A 15,750-nucleotide genomic window follows, 5' to 3' on the forward strand; every position below is an offset into this window, starting at 1 on the left:
TCCTAACATTGCCCAGACCGTGGACCACCCTGCCTGCCCATCAACACTTCCTCTTCTCAACCATCCACCGATCTGGACATAATTATAGTAATTATACTGGGATATCCTTTCCCAATTATGTAAAACCAGCATAGGTAACTGCTTCTGAGCATAATTACAGGAGATGTTTACAGACTCACAATCACATCAGAGTAAATGATAGCTTCCTTTCCTCCCATTAATACACCAATATTAGGGCCCTATCAGGGCCAATTAGTCAAATCCCAGCAGTGAGGGGGTGGGAAAGACCTCACACTCTCCCACCACCTGCAAAGCAGGAAGGGATCTCAGGGTCCCAGCCAGGATTTTACAGGACACCCAGAAGCCTGCAGAAGTATGGGCTAACATTCACTGGACACCTACTGTGTGTCAGGCACTCAGGGTAGGCCAGCAAACACCTAGGAACAATTCTGCACGCTGGTGTTAATATCCCACTTTACATGTTTGTAGACTGGTTCTGAGAGGGCTGGTGTCCAGGGTCACCCACAACAGACCATGAAGCTAGGAGGGGGCTTTTCCATTATGCAACTCAACCGGCCAGACTCCCAGGCCACAGCGCCGCCAGCTCTATGCCCCCTTCCTTATCTCCTCTTTTCAATGCTTCCTCTTCCGTGGCAGTCACCAAAGCTACCCCTGCTCGCCTCCGGTCCCCCTCCCACCCTCATCAGTTCCCCAGCGTTGACACTGCCTTCTCTGGCCCCCTCCGCCCCTTCTTCCTGTCCCTGTGGGGTTGTAATCTCTCCAGAAGGGCGGGGAGGTGGGGTGGGGATAGGGTAGGGCATAGGGCGAAGGCCACAGCTGGCACCCGAAGTTTCCCACCGACCCCCACCAGGGGCTCCGCCCGGATCTCGGCCCTGGGGTCGCGGGCACACTTTCGGCGTCCACGCTCCCGTACACGCAAAGGCCGCCCCCCGGCGTGCGCAGGGGAGCGCGCCTGCACACACGCACACCGCACAAAGACGTGCACCCCGCTCCAGCCAGGCAAACGCACCCCCAATCGGCAGAGCACGCAGCGGTGCACACGCACCCGCACCCTCGCGTGCACACACGCGCACGTATACCCACCCCAGCGTGCGCCCTCACGTACACACGCACGCACACACACACAAGCCGGACAGCATCCTTGTGGACCCCTAATGCCGACCTCAGGGCCCTGACGCGTCCGGGCCCTGCCCAGCGGCTGGCTCGGCGGCGCGCACACACGCGCACACGGGTCCCCGCGCGCCCTCCCACCTCGGCTGCTCGGCTCTCCAGCTCCCCGGCTCCCCGCCCCGGCCGCGGCGGTCGCTGTGCGGCGGTCGCTGTGCGGCGCGGCGGGACCGGGCGGGGGCGGCGGCCGGGAGCGCGGAGGAGGCGGAGCAGGAGCTGGGAACCGGCTGGCCCGCGCCCCTCCTGCCGGCCGGGGATTTTCCAGCCTGGGCGCTGACGCCGCGGACCTCCCTGCGGCCGCCGCGGACCATGGGCGACAAAGGGACGCGGTGAGTGCGGGCGGCGGCCGGTCCGGGGCGCGTGGGGCAACCCGGGCGAGGGCGCGGGCAGGGGTTCTAGTCCGTGTCCCGGCTGTGCGTGCGCAGCCACCCCGGCACCGCCGGCTCCTGCTCCGCGGCGGCTCTCGGCTCTCCTCCACCCGAGGTCTCCCGTGTGGTAGCCAGCAGGGCCAGGGGCGCAGGGACGGAGCGATGAGGACCTGGCCGCGGAGACACACTCACACGCACTCACTCGCTGACACCCAGCACTGGCCAGCCGGCGCAGGGACGCAGGGGGCACGTTGACACACAAAGGCACACGCTTATGTGGACACACGGGCACACTCATTCATGGGCGCGCTCATGCTGGCACACACACTGACATTCACTGCCACATGTCAGCACATCCAGTGACACACTGTCACACACTCACTAGTACACATTCATCAACACGTTCTTGCTGACAGTCATGTTGGCATACACAGGTCACACTTCAACACATACCAATGCTAACGCACCTTCATGCTGGCACACACATGTTGGCCGACCCTGATACATACGCTGTCACTTGCACTGACCTTAACAAACACTCTCACTGAGACACACACGTTCTTACCCTTACCAACAGGAACACTTATGTTGGCATGTCTCTCACCAACACAGTGTTCAACAGGCTACGCCAACGCTGACCCCCACAGACACACATCAGACTAATGCCCACACAGACACCCCAGGTCACATGCCAACAGCCCCTGGGCGCTGATACACTCCAGGTCCCTGCAGGTGGAGAAGTGGAAACACACGCACCACACAGGGTGGGAGGCCCCCTGGAGCCTGGGAAAATGCCTCCCATCCACATTTCCTTTCCCTCTGACCTCCCCAAGGCCTGCCGTGGTGGCCGGGATCTGCTTGAGCTGGGGGTGGGGAGGGCCCTCCTGTCTCCTTAGGAGCCTGCCCTGCTCAGAAAGAGAGAGGGATGCCTCTGAAATGGGAAACTGGGACAGAAAGGGGAGGGGGCTGGGGCCCAAGACAAGCCCCGGTCAGGCACTCAGCTTTGTCACCCTAGTTCTACCCCTTCCCTCAGCCAACTCCCTTAAGTTCTGATACAGGCTCTCCCTTAGCTCCTCTTACCCCTTCTGCAACCCCCTTATTCATTCTTTTCTTTCTTTACCCTTTTCTGTCCTTGTGCCCCACTTCTCCCTCCTCTCTTCCCTCTCTCCACCCTCCCTTACTCTCTCCTTGCTTCCAGTAATTATTTATTGAGTGCCTGGGGTGTACAAGGTATAGTGTGGGGATCAAAGATGTCCAAAACCTGTTCCTTCCCCAAAGGAGCTAATAGACTAGAGAGAAACGGCCCCCGTGGTCATCATGTTTCGGGACTACTGACAAAGCAATGTACCACTCACTGCCATCTGACACTGTCTCTCAACAACCTGAGAAAAGTCTTTTTTTTTTTTTTTTTAACACATTTTAAAAATTTATTTATTTATTTTTGGCTGTGTTGGACTTTGTTGCTGCGTGCAGGCTTTCTTTAGTTGAGGCGAGCGGGGGCTACTCTTCGTTGCGGTGCGTGGGCTTCTCATGGCAGTGGCTTCTTTTGTTGCAGAGCACGGGCTGTAGGTGCATGGGCTTCAGTAGTTGTGGCACATGGGCTCAGCAGTTGTGGCTCGCGGGCTCTAGAGCGCAGGCTCAGTAGTTGTGACGCATGGGCTTAGTTGCTCCACGGCATGTGAGATCTTCCCGGACCAGGGCTCGAACCCGTGTCCCCTGCATTGGCAGTGGATTCTTAGCCACTGTGCCACTAGGGAAGCCCCAACCTGAGAAAAGTCTTTCAGTGATTATTTCCATTTTCCAGAAGAAGAAACTGAGGCTCAGAGATAACTTGTGCTCCTAAGTTTTAGAAACTGCTTCCCAGCCATCCTCCTGACGGCTCTGCAAGGAGGTTAGCTTCCTCTTCCTGTTTTCCAGAGGAGGAACCAGAGCTTAGAGAGGTTACCTGACTTGCTTAAGGTCAAGAGGGGTCAGAGACAGGACAGAGGCTGGAGTCTACTTGGTTCATTTCTCTGTGGCTCACCCTTGGGCACTGTCACGCCCCTCGTGGGCCCTGGTTTGAGGCCCAAGAGGGATGGCCTGCTCTGTGTGTGGAGGCCCAGCTGGTGGTGGAGGCTGCAGAAGATCGTGAGGCATCTGCATTCACCTTGATGGCTAGTCCCCATTGCTGAACTGGTGACTCATGTCTCTGTCCTCAGCAGGAGCATGTGTGACCCTCTCCTCCACCACATCCATGTCCCCCATTGCCAAGATCCTCCTGACCGCTGAGGTCAGACTCTTCTCCCTGCAGGGAGTCAGGAGCCCTTCTTCCTTTCTCATTCCTCACGTGCTACTTCACCATCAGGGTGACTCAGCCCCCCTTGGACCTTGGTTAGCCTCACTGTGACTTGGGGGAAAGTGTCATTGTTCTCCTGCTGGCATAGGTTGTCAGCAGGATGGGACACCATGAGCAGCCAGGCACCTGTTGGAGACCCAATCTTTGGGGCCAAGCATTTTCCACGACTCCCCCTTCTCTGCCTCTAACTCACTGGGGCAGCTTGAGGACCTTGGACAATGGTCCTCACCTCTCTGGACCTTAGTGTTCCTGTCTGTAAATTGTAGCTATCAATACCTACCATTTTCAGGGCTCTCCCTATGTTTTCTGAATATACTGGGCAGGGGAGGAAGTGCTGCCAGAAGCCTGGTGCCCAGGCCTGGCTATGGTCCATGTGACAGTGGCCCTGCTCTCTCTTCCGGTCTCCCCTGTAGTCCCAGGAGGCCTCCCTCTCCCTTCCAGACAGGTTTCCTGAGTAATTTGGAAGAGAAAGACAAAATCAGTAATGGGCTGTAGCTTGCCTTGTTCTGTAAACCATGGGATTCTACTTTATCTATGACTTAGAAGAAGAGGCTTGCAAGTATCCAATACTCTAAGGATCAGGAGTCGTTGCATCCGTCCTGTACCTGGATTTTCAACCCCCACGTGAAAGTGACAATGAGAATTAATCAGAAACTGTCACTGCCCTCTAGGGAGTCCCAGGGTCAAGGGGGAAAGAGGGCATGAGACAAATACCTGGATAGGACTAATTACAGGTAGTGTGATGACTACTCTAACAAGTGCTCTAGGAGCAATCATACAGCCATTCAACAAACGTTGACCGAGTGCCGGGGCTGGCGGTTCAGAGATGAATGACTCTACTCTGTTTCCAAAAGACAGAGAGCAGAGTAGATGATTATAATGCAGGGTGACATGTGCTGTGGGAGGCTGAAGGAGGAGTCCCCCGCCCAGTCTTGGCAGGGGGCATGGTGAGGGAAGCTTTCCTGGGAAGGAGGTGGCATTGGAGCAAGGGGGTGGGACTGGGGACGTCATTCCTGGCCGGGGGTGCAGAATGTGACAAGGCTTGGAGGCATGAAGCAGCCTGCGGGTTGGGCTGGGGTGATGGGTGCGAGTGAACACGGGCCAGTTATCAACAGGCTGGGATGTCAAGCTAAGGAGAGAAGATTTTCTCCATAAGTCCCTGGTGACTCAGAGAGGGCTGCGGGGAGGGGAGGGATGGGAGCAGATTTTTGTTTTAGAGGGATGCCTTTGGCAGTGGCAAGGAGGGGCAGGCCTGGATGCAGGGAGACCAGTGAGAAGGCTGAGGAGGAGCCTGAGAGAAGGCGAGATCCGAACTAAGGCTTTGGCAAGGATGGAACCGAGAAAGATGAACAAGGAGCTGGAGTCCATTAGCCTTACTGCCTGGATGCCTGGTATGTGTCAGGTTTACATGCATGATCTCATTTGGTTCTCCCTATGATCCTATTAGTGTAAGGATTGTTGTTCCCATTTTACAGACCAGGAAACAGACTAGGAGAGATTCAGTAATTTGTCCACTGCCATTCAGCCAACGAGTTTCTGAACCCAGGCCCATCTGTCCTGCTGCTCCTTGCTTTCACCCAGAGGGACGGGGTTGTCTGGCTCATAGGTGGCCTCCCCCATCTCCCTGGCGGCCTCATTCTCAAGTTGTGCGTCCCTTCTGGTTCTTGCTGTTCCCACTAATTCAACTGGCAATATACAGGATCAAAGTTAAACAACAGGAGGGACTTCCTGAGAGGTGATGGGATGGAGTGGCATTTCGTTTCCTACAGATGTTTATGAACTCTTTTTTTTTGGCAGAGAAGGAGGGTGGGTGTGATGGGGACATGTAATCACCAGCTCTCTGTGAATCTTGGCTGTTGTCTCTCTTGGTGGTTAAGGTCTGTGTGATCCATCTTGGCTGGAACATGGGGGAAGTCCTGTGGCTTTAGCCAGGGGCGCTTATGGGGCTGCTGGGAGTGGAAGCATTGAGCTTGACCCAACTTCTCTGATCCTTGACTCCAGGCTGGCCTCTGGGCTTCACACGTCTCCCCAGCTCTCTTCCTTCCGAGTTTGGGCCTCCTTGCCCAGAGTTGAAACCTCCCACTGGCATGGGTTCAGGGGTCCTGAGTCATGGGTGTGCCATACCTCGGGGCTGTGGCAATGGAAGAACAATAGCCTGGGAGTCAGCACGCCCTGAGTGGCCTCCTGGCCTCTGCCAGGCCATCCTCCATAGCGACCATGCTGACTATATCTTGAGGCCTGCAGGGGGTGGCAGCTTGACAGGGAGTCAGGCTGGAAGTTGAGGAAGATGTAGGAAGGCTTCTGCATAGATAGGTCTGGATCTTGGGGCAGGGATGGACGTGGGAGGCAGGGATTTGAAAGTCTTTGGGTTAGAGATGGTGTTTGACTTGGGGATTATGGGTGACATGGTACAGGGAGAGGGAGAAGATAGAGCGTATGAAGAGAGGATGGCTGGGGGCATTTGAGGCTTTGGAGAGCACCCATGCCTGGGGGTGGAGAGAGGAGGAGGGAGAGAATAGGGGAGGCTGTGTCCTGGGAGCCAAAGGTCAGGGAGGGACCAACAGAGGATGAGCTTGGGAAAGACCCCTGGGATTTAGGCAGAAGGCAGTGGCTGGTGACTTGGTGAGAGGGGTTTTGATGGAGCCATGAGGGCAAAGCTGGGCTACAGCGGGCAGAGGAGAGAAGAGAAGGACTGTGCTTTTCTCCGTGCCTGGAGCTGGGGGGGAGCCTCTCGGAAGAAGGGTATGAGGCCCTGGGCTGGGGGTGGTGGGGTTTCCGGGTGTGGGGACCTGGGGGGTGAGGCTCAGCTGGTGACTGGGGGGAACATTGCAGAGGCGTCAGCTGGTCACAGGGGCGCATGTCTGTGCTGGCTCCTGAAAGAGGGGCCGCTGACTCAGGCAGGGGGTCTTGAGAAAGGCTTCCTGGAGAAGGTGCCCCCAGAGCTGGGTCCTGGGGCACAAGGAAGTCTTAGGTGTCCTAGACAGAAGGAAGAGCCTAGGCCAACGTGCAGGTGCGGGAGTGTGAGCGGTGAGGCTGCCGAGGGAGGTGGCAGCCCTGGCGAGCAGGCTTTGGGTGCTGGGGTGGGTGGGTTTCAAGGTACTTTCTACTCAGGTATTCACACCTCAGGTGTCTTTGTTCCCCAGGTGGTGAGCTCCTTGTGATTTGGGGCTACCTCTGTTTCCTGTTTGCTGGTCCATTATCCAGCTCTGGGTCTGGTTCACAGGAGATGCCTGGCAGGGATTTGTTGACGGGACTGAACTCCTTCCTCCCTTCTTGCCTCTGCTGTCAGCCCAGGGGCTCCCTGAGTGCTGAAATTAGCTCTTTCCCATTAGGGAATCCTAAGGATGGAAGCCATGCTTCCCACATTAGACCGGCTGTTGGCGGGCCTCCTCCATCAGACTGGGAAGTCGTGAGGGAGAAGATTACCACCCCTTTCAGAACGAGCTTCCTGCAAGTGAAGCCTGTTTCTCCCCCATCAGATAGGCTTCTGCAGGTGGGAGCCACGTCTCCTACATCAGGTGGGGGGCTCCTGGGGGTGGGGCATGTCTCCAGGACAAGCCCTGGAATTAGAACAGGGCACCCTTATGGTTCCTGGGCACCCTCCTTCCCTCCTGTGTGCAGGATGGGTCCTGCCCCAGGGGTGGCTTGAGTCCTAGTAGGGGGATATAGATCAGAGGGGGTGGGACAGGGCAGGGTGGCTGCTTTTGAGAGGGGAACAAAGGACACTGTTGTCCCAGCCCCCTCCCTCCCTCCCTCCCAAGGGGCCCTGGCAGGGTCATCACTCTGGAGACGCACCTCCTCCTTCCTGGGCCTGGCCCCATCTTTAGTCCCACTTGAGAGGAACTGCTTGTTCCTTCCCAAGAGACCCGGTGCCAGATGAGGCCCCCAGGAGGCCAGACCCCAGGGACCGGACCAGACAGGTCCCTGGAGTTCTGTGTGATTGAAGTCACCGCAACCACTGAGCTGCTTTCCCTCTGCCTGGGGCTGGGCCTGTCCTGGCTGAGACCATAGCCAGTGGCTCCTTCTATAACTGGAGAGGGATCTGGAGCAGGTAGGGTGTTGTGGTCCAAGTCAGGCCAGCGGGAGGCAGGACTCCTCACTCAAGGTCTGAGGGGTTCAGTGTCCGTGCAGGGTGCAGCCTCTCTCCAGGGTGTACTCAGAGGCCCAGAAGTTGAATGAGTATGGACCTGCACAAGGCAGGGGCTCCCTCGCATCCTGGCCGTGGGCCTCTGGCCCCACAACTGGTCCTCCTGGTCCTTTTGCAGCCTCACCCCCTTCGTCCAGCCTGTGCAGTCAGTGGGCATGGATGCATTTTGGCAGAGGACCAGGGAGGGGGTGGGGAGTGGACTGCTGGGATGTGCCATCCCCGGAGGGTCCCAGAGATACGCTCTAATGCTTGCTCAGTGCTGGAGGGGAGAAATGGGGGATTGGGCAGCTCAGGCCTCTGCCACACACCAGTGGGACTGAGACTGCTGGGTGGCTGAGGGTTGTGTTCTTTCCTGTGAGACCAGGTCCTCGCCTGAGCAGCCTTCTGCCTCCCAAAGCACCTGCAGGAACCGGCAGGCAGGCAGGTCCTGGAAAGTTTCATTTTCTCTGCCCAGGCTGTGCCCTCCTTTAGGTGCTCCCAGTGCCCTCTGTGATCTGATTAGCTTGTATTAGAGGCTGATTAGTATAGTGGTTAGGCTCTAGGAAGAACCAGGTTTCCTGGTTTCAAATGCCAGCTCTGCCACTTACCAACCTGGCAACCTCTGCTGGTTATTTAACCCATTCTCTGCTGCAGCTCCCTCATCTGTAAAATGGGATAGCAATAGTGCCTGCATGATACGTTGTTTTGAGGATTAAATGAGTTAAAATAGGTACAGCTCCGGGACAAGTCCCTGGAACAAGTGCCGTGTTATATGCGGTTAGTTCACCACACCCTTCCTGTCCTTCAAGACCTGGATCACACATGGCCTCCTTCTCTGGGAAGCCCTCACTGATCTCCAAGTGCCTTGTGACTTTTTTTTTTTTTTTTTTGCCATATATTCATTCTCTCTCTCTTCTCTTTCTGTTGGCACTCATCCCTCTGTCTCTTCGTGGGTCCTGGTTATTTGCACACTTGTGATGTCCTCTGTGTGAGGCCAAGGGCACCTGTCCTGGGTCTGTTGTCCCTTTGCACCTGTGCAGACCTGGCATGGCACTGAGCTCCATAAATATTTGCTCAGTGAAGGAGGCTAATGTAGGTGTTTCACTGGGGAAAAATATACTTGGGGATGGGCAGTGTGGTGGGTGAGGACAATGGGACACCATTGCTGATTCTGAAACGTCTAAAAGTCACCCTGAGCCACAGGCATTAGATTATTCTCTGTGATCCAAAGGGCGGAGGTCACAGGATGCCTCGCTTTACCTTTGCTAGGAGAATGTGTTTTCAGGCAACCAGAGCTACCTGGCGAGGGGCTTGGTGGCTCATTCCAGCCTCTGTGCCTTTGTTCTTCCTGCTCCCACCATCCAGAATGCCATCCTTTCTTCTCTCTGCTTGTCCAAATTCTACGTCCTAAATACGTGCCCAGCCATGGTGCCATCACTTCCTGGCCCCCAGAGGGTGGGCTCCATTCATCACGCCCATCCTCAGACATTTACTGAGCCTTTCCTGGGTCTGGGTGGTGACATGGGAAAGTAGGGAGTTCCCCTTTGGGTTGGCCATCTGGATCTGGCTATAGTATATCCAGTGTGGTTTGACCTGACCCGAGGAGGGGACCATGGCTTCCGATGATCCACCGGTGATCAGGGAGCTCTTTATGCAGCTGGAGAGCCCTCCCTTGGCCTGCTGGCAGAGCACAGAACTCCCCAGTGGCTTCCCACTGGGCAAGTACTCAGAACCCACCTAATTACTGGGGACAGAGTTCTGGGCACTGGATCCAGCAGGTTGCGGTCCAGTAATAATCAGCTAATCAAACCACCCAAGAATTGCTCCTTGGCCCAGAGGAGTGGAGGGAAGGGGATGGTGAGGCTCAGAAGAGTCGTGGGAAGGAGAGGGCTGCTAAATGCAGGGAGAGTTCAGACGCTGGGCCTGCTGAGCAGAGCTGGGAAAGGGAAGCAGGAAATGGGGAGAGAGGGTGGGGGGGGCAGGGCAGGGAGAGAGACAGCTGGATGAGAGAGGGTGTTATCTGGGGACAGCACTCAAGTGAGATGAATCAGGGCAAGGATCTGGTCTGGGAGGCAGGGACCCCGTTTGTTCACTGTCCCTGTGACATCATGGATGAACTGCTTTTCCTTTGTGGACCTCAGTTTCTGCACGTGTCAAGCAGCACGGGGGAAAGGGGTTGGCCTGGGAGGTCTCTAGGACCCTTTGCTTTGGTTCAGCAGCTAGCAGGGGAGGGGGGCGTGAACAGCAGGCTGTGTTTCTGCCCGATAGCTTGGCCTCTAGCAGCCCTGTCTTCTGGAAGCGGCAGACGGTGCTTGGGTCTGATCCAGCCTGAGATTGAGTTGCCGTAGGTTAATCAGAAGGAAAGACTGTAGGTGGCAGCAGGCACACCCTCGGCCTCTGGTGTGCCCTTAGCCCTGCCCTGTCCTCGTGACTGTCCTGTGGTTCCCAAACCAAGTGTCCTCAGCGAGTGACCGCTTAAGGCTCTGCAGTGTCTTTTCCACCAGTCTAGAAATTTCCCAAGTAGCATCCCCAGGTGTGTGGGGATGGGGTTCCCCGAAGGTAAAGCCACAAGGTTTGGAGTTTGGATTTCAGAATCACACAGACTCGGCTTTGCTGTCCAGCAATATTGTGCACTAGCTCCATGCCCTTGGCTGAGGGTCTTAAACTCTCTGGGCATCAGTTTTTGCATTTATGAACTAAGGATAATAATATCCCCTATTGCGTGTGGTTGCTATGGGCAGAGAGGGTAGGGATTTGATAACAGTCATTGTTACTCTTCGGGACTGGCAGTGGACCTCAGCTTTTCTCTCCGCCCCCTCTCTCCTGCATCCCCTCCCTCCTCCCGTCCTGCCCAGGACCGTGTGCCCCGCTGGGTGTGTTGGGGTGGGAGCTGTGCTGGGCTGGAGGAGAAGGTCAGATGGTGGCTGGAAAGGGAAGTGAGATTGCCCGGGGAGGGGTGGGGCGGTTGGGGCTGGAGCAGCCGTGGCCCCCTCCCTTTGGGCCCCGCACTTATGGTGGGTTCTCTAGGAGGAAGTGAGGAGAGCGTGGGGGCAGGAAGCTGGGGACAGGGGTGGGCTTTGTGGAGGTCCCAGGCCTCTCTCCTTTAGCCCCCGCCCCCAGGTGCCGGGTGTGGAGCCCAGAGCCTGGTTTTCTGCCAGGGAAGCCAGCAGGCCGCTGTTTCACACACTCAGACAACAAACAGCCCTTCCTGGTTCTCAACCCCTAGTGGGAGGTGCCTGCTTGAAGCTGGGGCACTTGGAAGGCAGCGCCTGCCTGCCACGGAGGTCGGCCGAGGTCTGGAAGAGAGGCCGCAAAGGAGGGGACAAAAGCCGCCTCCCCCTCCCCCAGCCTCTCCCCGCAGTGCTGGGCTGTGGCATGCCAGGGTCTCTGACTCCAAGGAAGCTGATTACATAACGCAGCCAGACTCCCTGCTGGCTTCTTCCATTCCTCCCCAGAGCAGCCTCAAAGGAGGTGCTGCTGTGCTTTGATTCCCGGGCCCAAGAGGTCATTGTGACCATCCCCCTGCTTAGGGCGCTGGTATGTGCTGCCCACACCATCTCCGGAGGAGAGCTGCATGCCCTGCGCTGCCTTCGTGCAGGCACTGGGATTGCCTCTGCGCACTGACCCCCTTCCCACGCTCCTGGGAGCAGGGCTCCAAAGGGGAGAAGCCTCATTAGAGGAAACAGGCTATGTCCTGAGATAATTTGCCTGCAAAGTGCCCCAGAGGGAAGCTGGCCTCTCTGCAGCCAGAGGGACGGATAACCAGCATCTTCCAGTTTGTTCAACTCAGTTCCACAAACGTTTCTCAAGCACCTGCTGAGTGCCAGGCCCAGACCTCCACTCAAGGCACGTCGCCGAAGCCGGCTGGCTCACCCCCGTGGCGTCTCTCTCCTGGTGGGAAGCTGACTTAAGGAGCAGCTCTGCCCCCCGTCTCCCACCTAAGGCAATAGCCTTTCTCACAGGCCGGGGCCTGGCTGTCCTGTGTTCTGGGGTGGCAGGGACATCACGACAAGGAAGCATGGGGGTTCCTCTGGGCTAGGCTTTTTCAGGCTTGGCTTATACCCTTTCTATTCAGCCACCCCTGCCCTCCCAAGGAGGTTCCCATGAACAAACCCGTGAGTGTCTGCAACATCGCAGGCCCTGGGCTGGGCACTTGAGGTATGAAGAGGAAACAGGCAAGTCTCGGCCCTCGTGCTGCCTGTATCTTCTGGGGGAGAGGAAACAGATCATCCCAACATGGCAGGTAATGGGAATTCATTTATACGGGGCACAGAGCAATCCCAGTGGATAAGTGTCACAGGCACACCCTCAGAAGCGGGGGGCAGGGGGGTCATTGCAGCAAGCTTTGGAAGGTGAGTTTGACATGAACCAGAGGTGACGCTTGTCTTGACGGTGCCTGTGACCGATGTTCTCAGCGGGGACTGACTTCCTTCATCAGATACTTGAGAACCCACTATGTGCCAGGCACAGAGTCAGATACTCACTTCATCTGCTGTGAGTAAGGTGTGTCCTGGGACTGTTGGAGGACATAAAATCTAGGGTGAAAAATGAAGGTTCTGGCACGTGGCATCACAGTGAGTGTTTGGGCCTGAACAGAAGTAATGGGGCAGGTGTAAGAGGAGACACTGGGCTCAGCAACCACTCCGTGGAAACCAGGGGCTGCCTGGGTCTCCCCTGGTGGAGGGCAGCGGGAGCAAAGGCTTCCCTCCAGCCGGGAAGACCTTGCGGAGGTCTGATGACTGTTCCCAGAAAAGTGATGGACATGAAAGAGCTGGGAAACCACGTCTTACGAGAAACAGCTCTAGGCTTGGGGCCGTGGGGCGGGGGTGGGATGAGGGCACACGTCTGCGGCTCCGAGGGCTGGGAACACCGAGGCCAGGCAGTGGCGTGGTAGAAAGAGGGAGCTCATCTGGGGTTCTCACCTCCCCTCTATCAGTAGTTTTGTGTCTGTGAGCTGAGTTTTTCAGCCTCTGGGCATAAAGTTTCCATCCTTTCTGTGTTGTATCTGTGCTAATGAAGGCACTCAGCACATTAGCAAGTTGATTTTATTATAGGTCTCTATAGCTCCAGGGCAGTGGAAGAAACCTGGAAGCATTTTTATACTCAGTAAGGAGAACTTCCTTTTTTCACAACAGATTTTAATATCCTAAAAAGGACAAAGATGATCACACGGCATAATGGAGTGGTTAATATGCACATATTCATTTCTCGTATTATTTAGATCGATCACTTCAGCAGCAGCGACTCCCTATGCATACTTGAAACAATCCAGCCATCTCTGATGTTCGCAACTTTGCAGAGTCGACTTTGCCAAAAAAATAAAAAGAAAGAAAGTAAGAAAAATTTTTTAGTAGAACTTTCAAACAAAAAACCATGACCCAGTCTTAGACTGAGCCCTGACCCCGATCAGCTTCCGTCGGATTGTAGAGCTGGGATGGGGGTGGGAGAGGTCCCAAACTCCAGGGAGAAAAGAAACCCTCACCTAACCCTCGGGGGGGCATTTAACCTGATGGTGATGGATACATGTCCCCATCACCAAAGTGCTTTTCTTCTCCCTATTCCACAGCCACCAGCTCAGTCCAGGCCCCACTTCTGGCCTGGACTTATTGCAGTAGTCTTCTGGCTGCTCAGTCTAAACCCCCCAAATCCTCCTCTTACTCTGAAATTCGCATCTGACCCTGTCCTTCTGCAACTTAAAAACTGATCAGTTTCCCCTGTTTCCTATGAGACAGTTCACATTCTTCTGGTGGCACTGGAGGCCCTTCCCTCCCACGCTCCTTTCCCAGTTCTCCCCACCACACAGCCAACATTCTGGCTCCACTGACTTTTTTGGATGTTCCTCCACAGTCTTCGTACTTTCCACACGTCTGTGTCTGTTCAAGCCAGTCTCTTTGTCCGGAATGCCTTCCTCCTCTGCCTGGTGAAATCTCCCTTGTATTTTAAGGTTGAACCTAAGCTCAGTGCAGTTCAATCGAACGCCATGCGGTTGAACTGCATTAGGCACGTACTATGTGCTTGGGCATGACGCCTTCCCTTGACTCTGTGTTCCCTGCCCAGGCAGAGTCGATGCCCTCCTCCATGCTCCCTTGGCGCCTTGCAGGCTTCCACGATGGCACGGTGTATCAGAATTGGCTGCTGTCATGTCAGTTTCCTGTGCTAGAGGGCAGGCGTGTGTCTGGTACCTCTTGGATCCCCAGTTCCTGATAGGGGCTGGCCGAGCTGGGCGAGGTCCAGGTTTGCAGAAGTGCACTGAAGCAGGAGTACAAGCAGCGCGCACACACACACACAGCTGTTGTACTCAAATAAGCGGGGGCCAGAATTGGGTATTGTGTTGGGGAGTAAGTCAGGGAAGATTCTCTGGAGGAAGTGAGGCCTGAGCTGCTGACCCAAAGGAGAAGCACTCTTTCCTTCTTCTCACTTGCTTCCTGGCCCTGGCTGAAAGAAAACAGCTGAAACTGACTGTGAAAAGGGAAATGTATACATTTTGAACTGGGGGTTGGGATCTTCTAGCCTGGAGATGATTAAATAAGGCATATACCTCCTCCCTCCCTTCCTTCCACACACATTTTCTGGACCTCTAGGACATGCCAAACACTGGGGCTACAAAAATTGATTAAATAAAACAGGTCTTAACATATTTTTCTGTCTTAATGTTCATGCTGGAACCTGCCCTTTCCTTTATTTGTCTCACTGGAGTCTAAGTCTTGGCATGTCACAGCTCTGTGGCTCGGGACGGGTCATAGACACCATGGAGGAGATAATATGCTCCGCATAAGCTTGTGCTTGATAATGTGTGTGAGGTGCTGCGCAGGTGCCTTTGACAGTGGGTCCCTCATGGAGTGAGAGCTCCTCTCCGACTGCAAGCTTCCTGAGGGGGGGCGGGGACCGTGTCCAATGTGTCCTCAGTGCCCAGTGCAGGGCCAGGCACACAGTACACTAGGGTGGTCAAGCGTCCCAGTTTTCCTGCTCTGTCTCAGTCCCACATTTTGGGAGAACCCTCCGTCCTGGGTGAATGGGGACAGTTAATTGGTCACCCTACACCATGTTCTCCATAAGGGTTTGTAGAATGGATATATGGATGAATGAATCATGAGGGACAGACAGCAGTGGGACTTGGACGAGCAAGAGCCAGCGCTGGGCGGCTGGCTTGTGGGGTGAGAAGTGATCTTGTGAAGGGTCTGGAAGGCCCAGCAGGTAGAAGACGGGAGGCAGGCATGGGGCCCTCTGCTCCTCGGCAGGGGAGACACGAGGCCCTGAGTCTCTAAGACTGTTGCTTTCAAGCAGGTTTCAGGCTTCCAAGGCCCATGTGCTCTTCCTCGGACTCATCCAGAGAGAAGGCAGTCATTGAGGTCCACTTTCGCTGGGAGGGCCTGTAATGAGCCCCCAGTTGCTCCTCTGCCTCGGAAGCTGGAGGGCTCTGGCCCCTCCACCTGCTATGTTCCGGCAAGCCTGCCCACTGCCTTCTGAGCTGTCCACTCCAGATGTGCTGGAGGCCTGGGCCGCGAGGTGGGAGAGCAGGGCTGCAGCCCAGGCCCAGAGACTGAGTGGAGCCTCTGTTTCCCCACCTGTTCCGTGGGGATACAGCCCCTCCTGCCAGGGCGTCTGTGAGATGCCACTTGTGGAAGTCTCCTTGGCATGTCTAGCACTAGTATGTGCATAACTAGTGTCATTTGTTGTCTGCTTCTGTAAATGGGGACAATAAAACTTGCTCTGCATACCTCCAGGGGCTGTTG

General features: G+C 55.8%; 1 protein-coding gene across 3 annotated transcripts in view; it reads left to right on the forward strand.

The window, feature by feature from the left end:
• The first annotated feature begins 1,327 nt into the window (after nt 1-1,327).
• The window catches only part of ARRB1 (arrestin beta 1), a 72,998-nt gene continuing 58,575 nt past the window's right edge, over nt 1,328-15,750 (forward strand). For all 3 annotated transcript variants that reach the window (XM_061204127.1, XM_061204128.1, XM_061204130.1), the window contains exon 1: nt 1,328-1,517. In XM_061204127.1, the coding sequence (XP_061060110.1) occupies nt 1,498-1,517 (20 nt within the window). In that variant the 5' untranslated portion in view covers nt 1,328-1,497. The remainder of the gene's footprint in view (nt 1,518-15,750) is intronic.

This window comes from Eubalaena glacialis, chromosome 10 (assembly GCF_028564815.1).
Source record: "Eubalaena glacialis isolate mEubGla1 chromosome 10, mEubGla1.1.hap2.+ XY, whole genome shotgun sequence".
In the NCBI taxonomy this organism is placed as follows: domain Eukaryota; kingdom Metazoa; phylum Chordata; class Mammalia; order Artiodactyla; family Balaenidae; genus Eubalaena; species Eubalaena glacialis.